This window comes from Rhagoletis pomonella, unplaced genomic scaffold (assembly GCF_013731165.1).
Source record: "Rhagoletis pomonella isolate Grant_MI unplaced genomic scaffold, Rhpom_1.0 Rhpom_scaffold_00002, whole genome shotgun sequence".
NCBI classification, from domain to species: domain Eukaryota; kingdom Metazoa; phylum Arthropoda; class Insecta; order Diptera; family Tephritidae; genus Rhagoletis; species Rhagoletis pomonella.
In genome coordinates this window covers 18,831,760-18,849,320 of record NW_023458556.1, presented here as the reverse complement: position 1 = coordinate 18,849,320, position 17,561 = coordinate 18,831,760, and the positions used below count along the sequence as shown (strand labels likewise).

Below are 17,561 nucleotides of genomic sequence, written 5' to 3'. Positions count from 1 at the left end.
AGAGATAACCGATTACTTTCAAACACACCCTCTTGGCTGAAAAGGCTTCGAGATGCAGAAGTCAAAACGGAGAGGGGACCTGTGGAACCAGTTGTTAATTGGCTTTTTGTTGTTTCGTCTTTAATGCATGCTCATGTTCACAGTATATTAAATCGTCCCTACAACACGGAATTTCTATGCTGCTATAACAATGTTAATTCTTCTTTGCTTCGAGATTTAATCTGCCCCGTGGTAAATAGGACGTTGTTGTACCGGCGCGGACGTCTCAACGGCTTCTAGTAGAGTGAAGTGACAAACCGTGCCTTGGGCGTTCAACAAGTTCAACGCGGCTACCACGGCTCTCTTTAATTAATATTTTTTCGAAAAAAAATCTATATAATTGTGTGTTCTTCTGATAGGGAAAATTGCTCAAGGCATTTTTTAACTTATTATCCCTAAATAGCTGAATAGAACTGTTATTTTCTGTCAATCAGTAATTGGAAAGGTGAAAATCAATATAAATTCATAAACACGGACCAATTAATATCATCATACAGAATTAATTAGAATTAAAAATATACTTAAGTTATGGGAAGTCGCTTAGCACGAACTATTTACCTTTTCAATTGATATCGCTATTATCATTTGATTGAACGGCAGTTGCATCCACCTATAAATGAAAAAAAGGCTGTTGTAACAATTGTAACGAACAAAATATATATTTTTATGCTTAAACTAAGTAAATAAGCAAGTGAAAGATGATAAAATGTTTTATGCTTTAACACCCAAATTCATAAAAAATAAAGCAGACTTTAACTGATTTACATATAAATCGAAAATTTGTATGAAAATGTCATTTTATAGAGCGCTTTTAATATATTTTCTTTTCTACGGATAAGGCCATAAATCTTCAATAAAAAAATAGAAATTTTTGTTCAAACAAATGTTGATCTGTCTAAAAATGCTACTTAGAAATAAAAATATGTACATACATAAGTTCAGTTATGTTAATAATCTTACATTATTTCAATTTCATATTTTCACTTGCTTACTAAATCAGAACGCATAAGCGCAGCCGTCAAGATTAAGTCACTGTATGTAAACTCATACGGTAATTAGTAACATCATTTAAATTTAAAGGAATTAGTTTGAAATCAAAATTTACTTACCTTTATAAACTCATAGAAAATGTTGGCTTCAAAGTAGAAATTCCGATAAAATTTCTTAGCACTTGTCATAATCTCGTATATACAATGTTTATTGGAATGGACGCTAATACGATATTTACAATTTTCGTAACAGAGCTTTGTATCACCATCTGGAAATCAAAATACACTGGTATACTATAGGAATTCCTGAAAAAAAAAAACAAACAAGTTTTTTTATAATTATATGCTGTAGCAAAATGAAGGGCAATGAAAAAATAGATTTCATCAATCCAAATCAGTACGCAAAAAAGCGCAGCCGTTGAGTTTTAGTCATTGAATATACTCATACGGTAATTAATATCATCATTCGTGTAGAAAAACTAAATATCTACTAATAATAATTATAAAAACAAACAAAGCTTTTTTTTTTTAAATAGTAAGAAACTTCTGGAAATTGACCGGTCGGAAAATGCTCAGTTTAATTTAGTGGAACCTGCTTGGTCCAATTTGTGTCTGTTTAAAATTTCTTAATTCTTGTAAAATTTTGAGTCGTTAGAGAATTTTCATTAATATTGTTTGAAACATTTCAAAAACTTACCTCGTTATGCCAGAGCGCATGATTTTTATCTGCAAGAATTTGAAAAGGAAAAACCATCTATAGTTTGAGCTGGTAAAGATAGCATGAAAATATACTAGTTTTTGTTTTTAATCTCATTTAGAAATAAATCAACAGCGTATTTGTAAGGTAAGGTAAGGTTTTCAGTAATTAGATCCGTGGTTATAATCATAGAAAGATTTAAAATATATGTTTGTAAACTAAATTTCGTAACTCACCTTTGGTTGATTTTAGGCATTGAAATGCCTCAAAACTTCTGCTATGTTTTTCCCCATTCTGATATGGATGTTGGTTGACTCCCTTCATCCTATCAGCATTGGAGCGAAGCGCATAGAAGCCTGCAAATGAAGAGAAAAATAAAATCAGCAATGTCATAGGTGATATTCATTTTATTTATTGAAAACCGTGTGGATACAATGAAACTGATATGTTTATAGATCAGATTATGGTGAGAAGCTAATCGAAAATATATTACAAACGTTACAAAAGAAGATGACGACATATTCTAGTCTCCGGTGCACCATTAGTACAGCCGCGTCTCAGGCTTAAATCACGACAACTCGACAATTCCTATCCCCAATATCAAAAAACCCAGCTTAGATTCCGGAAAATGCACAGCATTACCACAGCATTGAACGCCATCACTACACAGAATAGCGAGGGTCTGAACCAACGTCGACCCTGTGTCAGGACAGTCATAGTCGCAGTTGACCTGTCGAAAATATTCGACACTGTGAACCACGGGACCCTCTGCCAAGCCAACTTCCGACTCATCGCTTTTTGCTTGGGACGCAACGGTGATTAGCCACCTATCTGTATGGGCGCCAGTTGTCAGTCGAATTTCATAATGCCAAGTCCAAGCCGCATAGAATTAAGCAGGGGGTACCTCAAGGCGGCGTACTCTCCTCGGCACTGTTTAATCCCTACATGGCAATATTCCCCCCGTCGCCAGCTGGAGTCAACTTGGTAAGCTTCTCTATGATTTTACGATAAAGGCAATGAGCCCAAACATCCTTGTGAGAAAATAACCGATCTATCCCAATTTATTTACAGCCAAAAACCTAAAAATCTCCGCCGCAAATCTTATCGCTTTACGCTCTGCACTACGTCGGCCAACGTGATCAGGTTCGCACTAGACGCCTTTGTCAATGGCGCCAAAATGTCGATAACCAACCACACCAAAATTCTGGGAGTGACGTTTCACAGCTTGATCTTCTTGTCTGCGTCCGCCGCAGCCATCTGCAACAAATTGCATGCCATGCGCAAAGTCCTAAGTCGCCGACAAAGAGACCCTGCTTACGACTTACAAGGCAATCGGCCGGACAGTGGCAAATTACGCAGCGCCAGTGTGGTCGGCAGGAACGAGCGGCACGCAATGAAGAAATCTACGAACATACCAAAACGCAGCTCAGCGTACGACTACAGGCTGCCATCTCAGTCCTCCGAGCATCATCTCCACAACACAATGCTATCGAAGCAATTTATCGTGGGATGTGAGACGCCAGCTGCACGATTTTAGAACGGATATTGAGCCGCACGTAGGCCATACATTCCACATAAGGAGTTCAACCACCTACACAGCGATACAGACAGAACGAGCCTCAACACCAGTAAAGGCAACATCGTCCTAGGTGGTCGACCTTCGCTCATGTGCATAGAAGAAACAGAACTGGCGAGAGAGAGAGAGAGACAAGATGCGCCCTGGCACAACACCGTTCTGAGTGGTGCCACAGACTCAAAAGCTATCTCTCTTCGCTGAACTCAAAAATGAAAAAACGTGCCTAGAATGTAGGCCAGGTCCACACAACACCCAACATCTCTTCGCATGCACCTCCAACCCGACGACCCTGACACCGGAGGCACTCTGGAGCTGCGCCCATCGACGGCTTTCTCGGCCATGGGCTTGCCGAGTTATAGGATGAAGATGATTACTCATAAGAAAAACCGGGGGTTGAGTACTGCTGATACAATAACAACCCGAAGACTTTAGTGGCAACGTTTTTTTTTTTTTAATTTCTTTTCAGTGCATTAACCAAATTGGAAATTAAATTATCTCACGACCAATCATGCCGGCGAAATGGCACATGTAATTTGATTTGCTGTCAAAGCTTATTTTATGGCCTACCCCAAAAGATAATTTAGGTAGGCCTTCTTAATGGCCTACCCCAAAAGATAATTTAGGTAGGCCTTCTTAGGTAAAGCCATTCTAGGATGCCTTTCGGGAGGGCTTTTAACTCCTGAAATTATCTACTAGGGCAGCCGAGCAGTCAATAACACACACCCTTTGCGACATTCAATATTTATAACGCAAATGGATCAGTTACACGCGCTCTTACACGATATGTATTGACAGCTTTTTATTCAAATTACAGCGCCATTATGTGTGTATTTATTAAGCGTAATTTAATATGCGTTTCAAGTGCCGTAGTAATCGTTTTGAAGACAAAGCGTGGAACGTTATAAACAAACTTGCTAAATCAGCAACACTTACTCTTTAACCAGATCCCAATTGATATCAGAAGGCAATCCGACGCCGGCTTCGCTTTGTCCCGCCGCTCTCACATTAAATGGCGGTGGTGGTGGCGCTTTCGAATCATTCTTCTCGATCGTGACTTCAGGAACGATTCTTCTTTCGGGTTTGCGCTCGCGCTCGCGTTGTTGTCGCCTTTCATAAACCTATAAAATATATGCGGGGAAAAAAATAAATTGTTTTTATGGGTGTTCCGGGGAATCTATTGGGAAAATACGTTTCAGCGACTGTCTGATGGTGTGACAGTTTGAAATGCTTTTCAATCGAAATTTGCTTAAATTATTCTATGCTGTGAATGCTTATTACTTTAAAAAGTGTAAAATTGTTATTACGAATTTCTTTTTATAACGTACTTTTACTTATGTAATTGTATTTGTTCGATATTAATTTTTTTTTAATCTGGACACTTATTTCATTTGCAATTATTTTTCGTGGTATTTAGTAAAAATGCACAAATTTTTAATTCGATTGAAAAACATTTCGCCGTTTATGTTATCGATCGAGAAGGATTATTTTTGCACAAAACTTTTACATTATATCTCTTTATTTTTGATTGGAGTAGGAAATTCATTTTTAGAAAATATCAGAAGCCTCAGATATGCCATTTCACAGAAAGATTTGTATTGCTTAAATTTTCTCCAAAATTGTACACACACTTTTGCACGCAAAACGATGACATGCAAAATGTGTCAGCTATAGATAAAATAGTTGTTCCTAGTTTTTTTTTTTTTTTTAGACGAGTTCATTTACATATGTACGAGAATGTTAATGTAGCCTAAACAAATAGAATAAATGAATGCAATTAACAACGACGAACGAACGAGTAAGAGAATCAATTCATCAATTGTGTGTAATGCAAATTATCGCAAATTTGCCTACAAAAGCATCAGTGGATTAAATCTGTTTTCGATTTGCGTATGACTCCATCAAATGGAACAGTTATCGAGTGGAATAAAAAGTCATTGCGTATGTTTGCAGTTTTTGGCAGCTTGGAGCCGCAGCTTGGTCACCATGTCATATGAAAAAAAAATTTAAAACGAATTTAGGAGATTTTACAAGTTTAAAATGAAAGACAATACTGCGCGTATTCGTTATATTGTAGTTTTAGTAAAGGAAAAAACCGACGTTCTTAAAAAAAACGTCAAACAACCAAAGGTGGGAGAAGACATTCCGCGCTGGAAATTTGTATACCAAAGATTCCCTCAATCAGTAAAACCCACTGAATTGATGAAGAAATTCGTCGATTATAGTTGACAACTGAACTTCAGAGGGTTTGCCGGTGGCGGGAATGGTATTACACATACAACTACCAACTAAAAGCTGGCACCTTAGTTGCTATGTATATTGACAACTGCATTTTAGTGGTTGCGGAAATTTCGATTCGATAAAATGTATTCATTTTATCAATTGTTTTTTGCAATTTGTTTATACTAAACCAGTGCCGGGCATTTTTGGATTGTTTATAGCGTGTTTTCGTTTCTACAAAAAATGTTGCCTTCTCACTGCCCTCATCTAAATATTTGTGCGTAGAGGCCAAAGAGAAGGTAACCTTTTTCGGTAGAAACGAAAACGCCATTACTCAATTCCTATTCGCTTCGGCAAAGCCATAAGACTGCGCTGCAATGCATACTTCGTCACAGCACTAAAGTCTTATCCAGCCAGCAGAGAAAGGTAAATTTTGCCGACTGTGCGGTCTCGCACAATTTCCCGTATCCGGAAAGGAATAGAAAACGGCTACAAAATTCGACATTTTACGTATCCAAGAACGTCTCAAAAACAACGAGATTCTTCGTATCCGGAATCAAATAGAAAACGAATACAGTAGTTATCATTAATTTTCGTATCCGAAACATTCGAAAAGATAGTTATTTGAAAGCAATCGGCCTCATTGCGAATGTCGTGTCGTATGCAAGTCGTTTTTCGATAGTCGAGTCGTATCGATTCGGCTGGTGTACAAAAATGTAAAAACTTGGCAGCACTGTATAGTTTTCGACGATTTCCATCGCTTACTTATTTCAGCACGACAGTACGCAATGCCAATGTGGTCGAGTCGTAAAATTTAGCCTATTTTACGACTTATGCAATGAAGCTGAATAATCAGGGACATAACAGTTATAAGTTTTATCGGAAAAACGTTGCTCCATAACAGTTATTAGATGAGAAATATTTTTTATTTCGCCAATAAGAGTTATTACCTAACGTTTACTTTTTACGTTGCCTGATAACTGATATGCAGGAGAAAGTTGTATGTCGTCGCCAATAAGAATTATTTCTCAACGTTTATTTTTTACGTTGTTTGAGAACAGTTATTACCCAACGTTTATTTTTACGTTGTCTGATTATCCTTCTTTATTTTCATCATCTTTTATCTTCTTCTCCATCTCCGTTTTCGTTAATATGTTTATTTTGCAACGTTTATCAGGCAACATGCGACATTGAAAGACAAGTAAAAAAATGTGAATTTTTTCACCTAAACATAGAAAATCTCCAGCTCGATATTTGGTTTTCATTTGACTGCGCGTGCAAATATCAGAGAAACGTTCGCAACGAAAGATTTCAAAGGTCATCAACCAAACGGAGAATACATGATTGATTGATCTTAAATCTTTCTATACATAATGACTGGAAAAACCTAAACAACTTAGCAATGACTTTTTACTCCATCCAATGTAATCTTAAGAGAAACAAAAATGAGTCGAACTCATTTGCCCGCCTGCATCCTTCACGCTTGGCCCCAAAAAAAGCGGTTGTTATCAGAAATAGTATTTTTTTTCGCTTTACAGAATAATCTGGCATAATATCATAGACAAGAGAGTGTTTGCTTAATTTGTTTGTATAATCATATACAGCATGTAAATAACATATTGGCATATCTGAGATTAGGAGTTATTGCTTTGAAGTTCTAAAAGCCCCCGTATGTTTCGTTTACTAAACGTTCTTATATAAAAAAAATGTATTTTTAAATAAATAAAAAATGAATTTCGGAACGTCGTATTGAAGGTTCAAGTGTTTTATGCAGTAAATGCAAATTTAGAAGCAAAAAAAAAACAAAAAAAGATTGAAGCCCAAACCCACTTTTTCTGCCTGCAGCCAATTGCGCTTAACTGAATAAAACCAAACCAGAATACTTCATTCCGAATTCATTCATTTTTTGTATTAAAAGTAAAAAATCACAGCATTTTCTTACCTCTTAGAGACAAAGTTGAATCTTTCACAATTTATTTCATGGTAAATGTTGTAGAAGCAGCAATTAATGCTTGTCGTTTATTCAATAATTGTTTGGTTACTGAATAATAATGCAGCTTTAAATTCTCCATCATCTCAATTACAACAAAGAGAGCAATTTCATCAATAGATGCTTGCCTCGTCTTTAATAACATGGGTTAAGTGTCCTCCTGTTAGCTGTATGTAGTAACAACACATTTTCCACAGAGCGAGCCACATAGTATAGCTAGTTATTTGTTAAAGAGTCGCTAAGGGTAGCTTAAAGTCGTCTTCTATAGAGTTTAGTAGTGCTCGTTTAATAGTTTGTAAGGATTGTCAAGTCGAGTGCCCGTGCCTTTATCAAGCGTTGTCGTCGTCTCAAGTAATATAGTCTGTACAATTTTCTATTATAATATTGTTGTTTTAAGTCAATAATCGGTAATTTATATTTGTATTTATTGTATACTGCAGTAGTAAATATTATAGCAATTTAGAGATCATTTTGAATTTTGTCAAATTTACTCGGTGTAAAACTTTAGTCGTCACTTCAGTTAGTTTTTAAAGGGAAATTCCTTTGTTTCCCTTGTCTATATATACATATGTACATACATGTATACATATTTTTTTTTTTTTTAGAAAATGTTTGTTTTGCATTTTCATAAAGCGAAATTTTCATAATTTGCTTTAATCTAGCGCTGAAATATAAATCAATGGTTATCTTTAAAAACGACGTTGCTATTAGAAAATAAAGAGTGGAAACCAAAGAAATGTGCGGCCAATTGTATCGCTACTGAACGGAGTGGAATACCTAAGGCTAAATTTTGTTCAAAATAACATTAACGACTTTCACAATTTTTATCCGAATTTGAATTTGATCTCAGCCCTTCAAAACTTAGCTTTGATCGTATAAATAGCTATCTATATATTTTGTATATAAAATGATAGCCATCATTTTCGTATTTAGTTGGCTTAAATTTTCCAAGAAATTGTAGCTGTTTATTCCTTAGAATGCACGCGGGTCGGAGTAACACACACAGCCCTAAATGCATGCAGATATACCCGATTCCGAATACCAAGCTCCGTGTAAATAGGAAGTAAACTTAATTTAATGGCAAATTTTTAATTTTTGAAAATTCCATTTTATACTAAAAATAAGAAAATTTTTAAACTAAGTGCATGGATCTGCTGATCGCAGTGCATACTCTATTTATGTGTCTGTCTATCTAAACTAAGTGCATCCCAGTGTGGAGATAAAGGCTTCTTTGCGAAAACTAAAATACTCGGACACATCTCTTTTGTTTTTCTGGACAATACATATAGACCTGTTCCGAAATTTCTGCGGGCAAGAACTATAGTTTTATACCACTTTCAAAACGACAGATACATACTTTGTGCCACTATATTTGTGGTTTGTTGCAGATACCGTTAAAAGGAATTGATTTTCGTTATCACGACACACGTGTCTAGCCCAGCAAAACCCGTCGCTAACGTTTGGATTGACACTTATTGAACTGATGCAGTTCTAATACCAATCCTTAGTCGGTATATTATTAGAAAATGGCGTGAGAATCAATTTGTGAATAGCTCGACAACCATCGCTTAGATGTGTTTGTCTTGTGTATATGTAGTTTAAAAAAAAAAAACTTGAAGTGAATGAATTTTCAATAAAAAAAAATGAAATCGTGGCCATGCAAACCATACCACCAATAAAAAAAAATGTAGAATTTTGTCAATTATAAAATATATATTTTTGTTTTTTATATAACGTTTGAATTTTGTATAAAATTTAGAAAAATCTTAAAATTGGCATAAAAGTTTAAAATTTTTGAATTAAAATCTTTTCGAAAATTTCGGGTTTGCAGTTTGCCCATTTAATTTTAACATAATAATGTGCATGTCTGTTTGAAGTGGCTCAAAGTTCTCGCTGATATTTTTTTTCCGGCGGTTGTGTAGTTTTTTCCATACTTTTATGTGAAAAATGCGCACCATCGTATAGAAAAATTTTTTCAAGTCAACCAGAATTATGAGCTACTTCAAACTTACACTATACCACACTAAAATTAAATGAGGTATTAAACTGCATATTTCTAAAAAATGTGGTTGGAGTTCAAAATTTGAATGAATTTTGTACAGAGTTTGAAACTTATTTGTGTAGTTTTTGTTACAGTGCGAACTAATAAAAAAAATATTCATATTAGAGTTTAATAACTTGTGAAATTCTAGCTAATTTTTTTCTTTTCAGTGGTGGTAAAATTGGCCTGTCCACAAGTGGACATAAAAAAATCCACACTAGAAAAACGGTTATAGGTAAATTTGAGTTATTTTAGTATTAAATAGCCGCTAAATTAAAATCATTAGAATTATGTAATAAATAAAATTTATACATAAAAATTAATTCGTTGATCACAAATCCGCTTAGCTTAGTTACTGAAAATTTCAAATTCTCATTTTTAGAAATAGTTCGGAGAATTAAGATTTGCTAAATCGCGAATTATGCAAGATTTTGTTGATAAAGTCGTTGTCTCTCGTTTGGAGAACAGAGAATAAAGCGCGTCTTTTTGTGGTCACTTTCTAGTCGATAACTAACCTCAATGTTTGCAAAAAAAAAATTACTGGAATGTTCCAAAACTGTTTATGGTAAGTGGACTGCCACTTCAAAGAATTCCCCCTTAAACTTAGTTGATCGCTTGTGTATCACACTAATTCTAAATATTTTTTCTACTTTCTTACTAGGTTTATTTCAAGTGTAAGCATCCAAATGTATATGTATTTTGAATAAAAATTTCCGATCGAAAAAAGATAAATTGAATAACCAAAAAACTAAGTATTTCAATTTTAGTGAAAAGTCAACATCAATTAAAAAATAAATTAATTTCCTTTTATGCAAAATAATTAAGCGAGAAGGTAAACTAGGTTTAACTGTGACAGTGCAGAAATAGGAATAAAATTCTGCAAGCACTGCTTCAAAATTCACAGATCCACCGAAACAAATTTCCGAATATAAGTTATAGTTTATTAGATTTTGGTCGATCAAAAATATAAAAGGATGATGTGTCTAATATGCAACAGAAAAAATTGAGCAATTTGAAGTTATCTACGGACGGCTGAGCTACGAGAGACATGCATTGAAATTCATGCAATTTATTGTCTTAAATCAGAACCTGCCTGTTGGGTTTTCGGAACTTCTTTGTTTCTGACACCAGCTAATATCTGCCACATCAAGTGCAAACAGTTTTAATTTGGATGCCAACGGCTAGCTGGAAAAAGCAATGCCCAATTTTTGTAAAATATTTTTATATTGGTGAAAATTTACAAATTTTTATGACGGTAAAAATTAAAATTAAAAAACATATGCAATCTAAGTTCTTCGTAGATTAGTTCATTTTCGTGTGAATATCAAAATCAAGAAAAAAAAAAAAATTCATAAAAAAAGTCTCATGCAATCAGTGCTTTTGCAAATATGGTGTAAAATACATATACAAATATTTTCTAAGTATCCTAACCTCTAGCCTAAATCTTCTAACCCCACTGAGCAAAACACATATTTTCGCAAATAATCCCTACAACAGAAAATAATAAAAACTCGGTGCACATCTTCCTTCAGAACGCCATCAATACACACACATACAACCCGATTTGAAATTTCTCCAGCATTTGGCACGCACATTTCTCCACATCACCAACAACATTCAAACAATTTTTTTTTTTTTTTTTTTTGATTCAGCTCACATCCCCCACCCATAGTACAAATTTGTAAATTAGAATTTTTAAATCAAAAAAGGTTTTTTTTTTCTTTTAATTACACAGTTGAACATGTATTATTTTATATTAATAGGCTAAAAATTTTGGGGTTTCTACATAAATAAATGTGTAATAAGTCGATTTTTTACTCAATATGTAGTACAAAAAATATTACACACGCGTATGATCTGCTAGAGGCAAACACCATTTTATTTCACCGAATTTTTGGCTTCGTTTTTTACAAATGAAACAGATGATACTTATTCAAAATTTTTGCAAAAAATTATAGTCAAACTAGTGAATGAAATAAAAAGTTGGTCGCCTAGAGTTTTATCTTTTACATACACATAATATATATGTAAGTAAGCAGCAACGTATAAATGTATTGAAAATGTTGCACGTGCTTGATCCAAATTTCGATAAAGCTGAATGAATAATTCTATTCAGTTTGAATATGTTTTTTTTTTTTCATTAATATTTATGGTTTCTATGGTTATATTACTAAATATTATCAAGAGGAGCAAACTGTGAATTGAATGTATCAGAGATCACACATCGTGTAAGGAGACACCTTCCACATAAAAGCTCAACTACTTGACTTCTTATCAATAATTATGTCGCGAAATCAAAGAATTTCCAGCGTCAGATGATTTTGAATATTATTTGTTGGTTTTGAATTACTATCAATTGTTATACATTTAAAATGGTTCAGACCAAATTTTACACTTGATAAATGTAGCTCGCAGTTAACTTACTTCTTCCTAAAGAGAATGTACGTAATTTCAATACATTTTTTTCCACTAAGATTAAATGAATTAAAATAGCATACAGATATAGATATATTTATATATATATATGTTTTTTTTTTTTTGTTTGTAATTTACGCAAGTAATAGCGCTGCTGAAATCTTATTTATCTGTCGTTGATCAAATCATGGTCCTTGGTAAAGTTATGTTCATTGAACAATACAATTTTATAACGTTCCAATAAGAGCGTGCACTGCTTGATTGTGTGTTTTATGGTTGGGTAGGGTAGAGTAAGTAGTAGTATTGGTATACTTAATTGTTCGATCTGTTCATAATATTCACTTTAGACCATTCTATATCCAGCGTAAAATGCTCACGCTCATTAATTTAAGGTGACACTGTTTCTCAGAAACGTCTTCTTCGTTCCCATGGATTATTGTTTGCGTTGTTATTATTGCCACCGCGCTGATTGCCACCTTGGTTTTGGTTACCACCACCAAATTCAAATGAAAACGGATCCTATTCGCAAGTGAATGTAATAAAGAATTTCATATGCAAATTGTTGTAGTTAAAACGGTTTCTGTTAATTAAAAATTGTATACGCAAAAAATGTAAACTTCCCACTCAACCATTCCTACTTCAAATTGGTATGCCGAAGTATACCAGTCTTATAGCTTTTGTGTATTCTTTTTTGGTTATAAATAATTAATGAAAGTCACGGGAAATCTATTCCAATTGCAATGACTCAAAAGTCCAAACTACTTGTAAAGCACATTCAGAATAAAATTTACATATTTCAATTGTATCCCCTTCGTACATACTTGTATATACGTACGTCATGACATATTGTACTCATGCAGTACCATCACAAAACAAATGAATTAATTTGCAGCATTTTAATCAAGTTCTACGAAGACTTCAGCTCTGTTCTGATGGTATTTCAACAGAAGCCCAAAGCGATCACACCACATTTTATGCAAATTTTCATTGCATATTCCCAAAAAATTTTTATGTTTTTTTTTAGTACATTTAAACAAAACCATGTTGAATACTGAATGTTACCGTGCATCATTGTAATGCGACGGGATCAAATATACGTATGTATTTCATTGTTTGTCAAATTTCTGATAGTACTGAAAACAGCCCAACCCAAAAGCATTTAAATAAATCTTGTTGAAGCGTTAAATGACACAGAAACATCAATTTGCATATACCAAATGTAAATTGAGTGTTAATCAAATATGTAATACCCCTATAGTGGCAGTATCAGCTAGTACCGTACGAAAACATTACAGTAAAGATATATTGTTTCCAGAGCGAGGCAGGCTTATGATTAATTTAAAAGTGACATAAAAAGTCAGGAGCGTTTCAATGACAAGAAAAATTGCTACGATAAGCGGTTTAGAATTGCGGTGGAATTTTGTATTTAATTTTACTATTTTCTTTGTATGGAGCAACGATGAATAGATGTGTGTATCTGAAATCTTGTGTGCATAGATACATAAAATGTTCGTGTTTGCTCTAATTTTGAGAGCTGGAAAACTATCGATGGCACTCGATAGTGCCGTTTTTAGGTTGTTACTATCGATAGTTGTAGCCGTTATCGATAGTATCTACAGTACTCTATCATTCTAATTTTATATTTATTGGTACAAAGGCTTTTTCGTTTAGATACATATCTAAGAAAGTATGTAAATAAAGCGAAAAAGTTCATATAATAATGCAGCTCTAAACCTAATTACCCGTTAAAAACGAAACGTTACAATCGATACTACCGATGGTGTAAAACTTAAACTATCGAGTGCCTCAAAAGGCAATTGTAAATAATTATGGCCGCATGCAGTTCCTGAATTGGAAAAACAATCAATTCAGCACAATCAGTTGCCAGCGAATATCCCACCGATAAGACAAAATGAAGTTTCACCGAAACGTAAGTGAGAAGGGCAGGGTCAATAATACCGGCATTATGATTACGTTAAAATATATATGGTCTTGTTCTACAAAATGTTCTTGCGCTACAAAAAAAGCAACGGTTTGAAGAGCTGCGTTATATTTCGGAAAAAACCCCATATCTAGCAACGCCAAAACGTACTAATCGAATTCTTAAATTTGTGAAGAACTCATTTAATAGTTATCAAGATATCTACGCAAGCGTCCCACCATGCAAAACATGAGAAATAGGCAACAATCGTCAATGGCAACAAATTGGCGACTCACCGATTTATTGCTGTGGTGACAAATCGGCAACACCACTTCGTTCATGTCAATTTTGAATAAAAAAGTTCTCAAAAATTCGGAAACTTATGAATATGGCGTCAATAGCATTGGCCAAAAGCATCTAAATTATGCCCAAGGACAAAATTGAAAAAATAGGAAGTCTCACAGCGAGAAAATGAATTAATTCCGATTGTAAGTTGCAATTTGGTATACAAAAAAATAAATGAAGTATCAAGAAGAATAAAATTATTCCAAATATCGCCTGAAGCGATAAGAAAAGGACTCATTCAGGTAATAAGAAAACGACTCACCCAGGCGAGTTGCCTTCGGCGGACGTTTTAGAGCGACCGGTAATAGGAAATCGATTCGATGGCAATATTACCGGCAATAAATTTGTTTCCGAGGGCGACACGTTTTCTTATTGCCGGCAACATAAATTGTTTGGTGGGGTGTGACAAAATTAGACGAGTTAATTCTACGCTTGCTCCCAAACCTAACTGTACTATGATGATTTGAAACCTAATTTCGGGCAAATAATAATAAAGGCCAAAGACGATTTCGTACTTGACCATAAAGAATATTTATTTTTCCATTTACAAACTTTTTTAAACTACACCTAGTTCTAAATTCCATATGGGAAGCTGAACTATAAATTAAATCCGCCACTGGTGTGATTTGACAGTTGCTCGATTATTTTTCGTTTACACAAAAACGGTACGAGACTGTCTCCTTTTGATTTCGAAATGTTTACACGTTGAGAAGATAACTGCCAATGTAGAAGTATTACATATATCGTGTTAGTAGATCATTAATCATTGTTTAGATATCCCTTTTAATCCCTGAATAACGTCATTCCAAAAGTAATTTATTCTGAATATCAGATTCCAATAGCAAATCACAAATCAGCTGCAACTTTTCTGAGATGAAAATTTGTCAGCCTGAGTATCAGAGTCTCCCCACAAGAGCCCAAATTCAAAACCATATACGTATGTAAAAGTCTATCCAGTTTGGCGCCTCCTCTGTTCGCGCGTACACCACCAGCACAATTAACAAACTATTTAATCAAGCAAACTAACTACAATACGAATTAAGACGCTTACGCGCTTCAACTTAATAAATTTGTTCAGAAAATTTTAGCCAAAATATGCTTCTTGAAATAATGATAGACCTTTAAGTCAACATTGCAATCAGACACACTCCCCGTAACATTTGTTGTTTAAGTAACCCATATGTATATGCAATATAATCGTAAATGAATGTAAACATGCATCTCCTTTTCACATTAGAAAGCAAATAACCTAACATAAAATAAAGCCATACAGATTTTGTATGCTTCATTCTTAATACAAATTCTGTTTACTGCTTAATTTCTCAGTAGTGAATTTACGAAAGAATGTCATTTTATAGCAAATCACGAACCAAACTTGTGCTAAGGCGAACTCTCAAAGGCCTAAGCAATATATTGTCTTACTTAAGCATTAGACATTAAATTGCAGTTCCTTTGAAATGCATAATTGACATTTGGCCGAATGTCAATACATTCCTAGAGAATGTTCGCCATATGCACTTGGAATGGATATGAATAGCTACATAATTTATATATTAGCATTAATCTTACAATCGCTACCAGTAGTTTCACATATCAATACGTATCTGAACAGCGAAATTGAAGTATATATATATTTTTTTTTTTCCTAAAAACGCCTCAGAAGAGGCACATTATTATTATCTTTTTTGGTTTACAAATTAAAAATATAAAATATTGCCATTACAAAAGCGAGTTTTTTTTCGAATTTGAAACGCATTTACTAAAAGAATGCATAAAATATAACACCACAAAGGTGGAAATTGAATTTGGTGTGAATCTATTTCGAAATACGATTGATTCAATAATTGTCGTCACTTGTATAAAGCGCTGCAAAGCATTTAGGATGCAAAAGTATGATCCACTTTGCAGCTATCTTTTTTTTAACTTTGTTTGTACTTTTAAATGCAGCATGTTTGTTGAGTTTGTTTGCCTAGAAACTTCATCGCAAGAAGAGATCGAAAAATGAACGTACCTGTGGATTATTAGGCCCATTGCCAGTGCCGTTGCCACTATTACCACCACCGGCATTGCCGCCTAAAAGTGCAGAAATTGGATCTGACGTTAATTATTAGTATAATTCGTTCCATTCAAAGTCAGAAATTTTACCTCTGAATTCAAATGGCGAATTGTTGGATGCTCGACCAAAGTTGTCGAAATTATTACCTCCATTATTGTTACCGCCAAAGCCTTCTTGCTGGTCAAGCAATGAGTTCAGTTGCTGTGCTTGCATAAACAATGTGTTTTCCTGTTGACGGCGGCGCATATCTTCTTCTTGACGCAACATTCGTGTCTGCATTTCAGTTTGTTGGCGATGCATATTTTCTTCGTCGCGTTTGCGCATTTCTTCTGCCTGTTTCTCACGCATTTCCCACTCCATCTTCTTGCGTTCATTATCGGATTCGCGTTTCCGCAACTCTGTACATAGAACGAAATAAATTATTTAATGCATTTAAATACATAATAGCATCTCCTCAATCCAAGAATTCGGGCTTACCTTGTCTGAGCAGTTCAGTTTCGTGCTCATAGCGAGCATATTCCATTTGGGCCTCGAGTTTCTCTTCTTCCATTTTAAGTTCTCGTTTTAGTGCTTCTTGCTTTGTTTTAAACAATTCATGCAATTGCTTCCATCTGGTACCATATTCATGTTCGAATGAACCTATTTCTGCGAATCTCGGCCCTACACTGCGTTCATGATTGAATTCTGGCGATTTTTTATTTAGTGATTTATCTGGCAAACCATCATCGTCTTCATTTACTTCGAACGGCTCAACCACACATGGCCGTAAAGAAGCGGTGAGGAAGAAACATTTCTCACTGCAGAAACGTAGACACACATTTGCCGACGACTTTTTGGCAAATTCAATAATACCTTCTCCGATAGATTTGCCACGATCATCAACCACAACGTTTGCACGCTCGATGGGTCCAAAAACTTCAAAAGATCTGTAGAGCAATTCATTTGATACAAAAGGTGTTAAATTTTTAACGCGTAGTATCGTGGCATTTGGTGCAAAACGCACGCGTAATTGCCGACCCTTGCGATTGGTACCATCCAACTCACGCTTTGCACGCTGTGCATTTGCATGAAAGTCCAACTTTAGGAATGTAAAATTTTTCTCAGCATTACAGAATATTTCTCCGATTTCGCCATAAGGTTTAAACATCTCACGCAACTCATTTTCTGATACATCATTAGTTAGATTACCAACATATAAACGATTGCGTCCTGAAAATTTAGGTTCTTCGGTTGCTTCAACTGGCTGTATTTCGTATGTTGGCCCTCCCATGGCTC

At 34.7% G+C, this 17,561-nt stretch overlaps 1 protein-coding gene and 1 non-coding gene across 2 annotated transcripts in view; both read right to left on the bottom strand.

The window, feature by feature from the left end:
• Positions 1-464: 464 nt before the first annotated feature.
• On the bottom strand, positions 465-535 carry LOC118734863. The gene has a single exon (XR_004992476.1). It is a non-coding gene; the product is annotated as a small nucleolar RNA U18 (small nucleolar RNA).
• A 1,426-nt stretch (positions 536-1,961) lies between these two features.
• The window catches only part of LOC118734478 (protein no-on-transient A-like), a 21,456-nt gene continuing 5,856 nt past the window's right edge, over positions 1,962-17,561 (bottom strand). The window contains exons 3-7 of the mRNA XM_036464197.1: positions 16,764-17,559; positions 16,376-16,684; positions 16,242-16,324; positions 4,235-4,419; positions 1,962-2,081 (exon numbers count right to left, since the gene is read on the bottom strand). Coding sequence (XP_036320090.1) covers positions 2,054-2,081; positions 4,235-4,419; positions 16,242-16,324; positions 16,376-16,684; positions 16,764-17,559 — 1,401 coding nt within the window. The 3' untranslated portion in view covers positions 1,962-2,053. The remainder of the gene's footprint in view (positions 2,082-4,234; positions 4,420-16,241; positions 16,325-16,375; positions 16,685-16,763; positions 17,560-17,561) is intronic.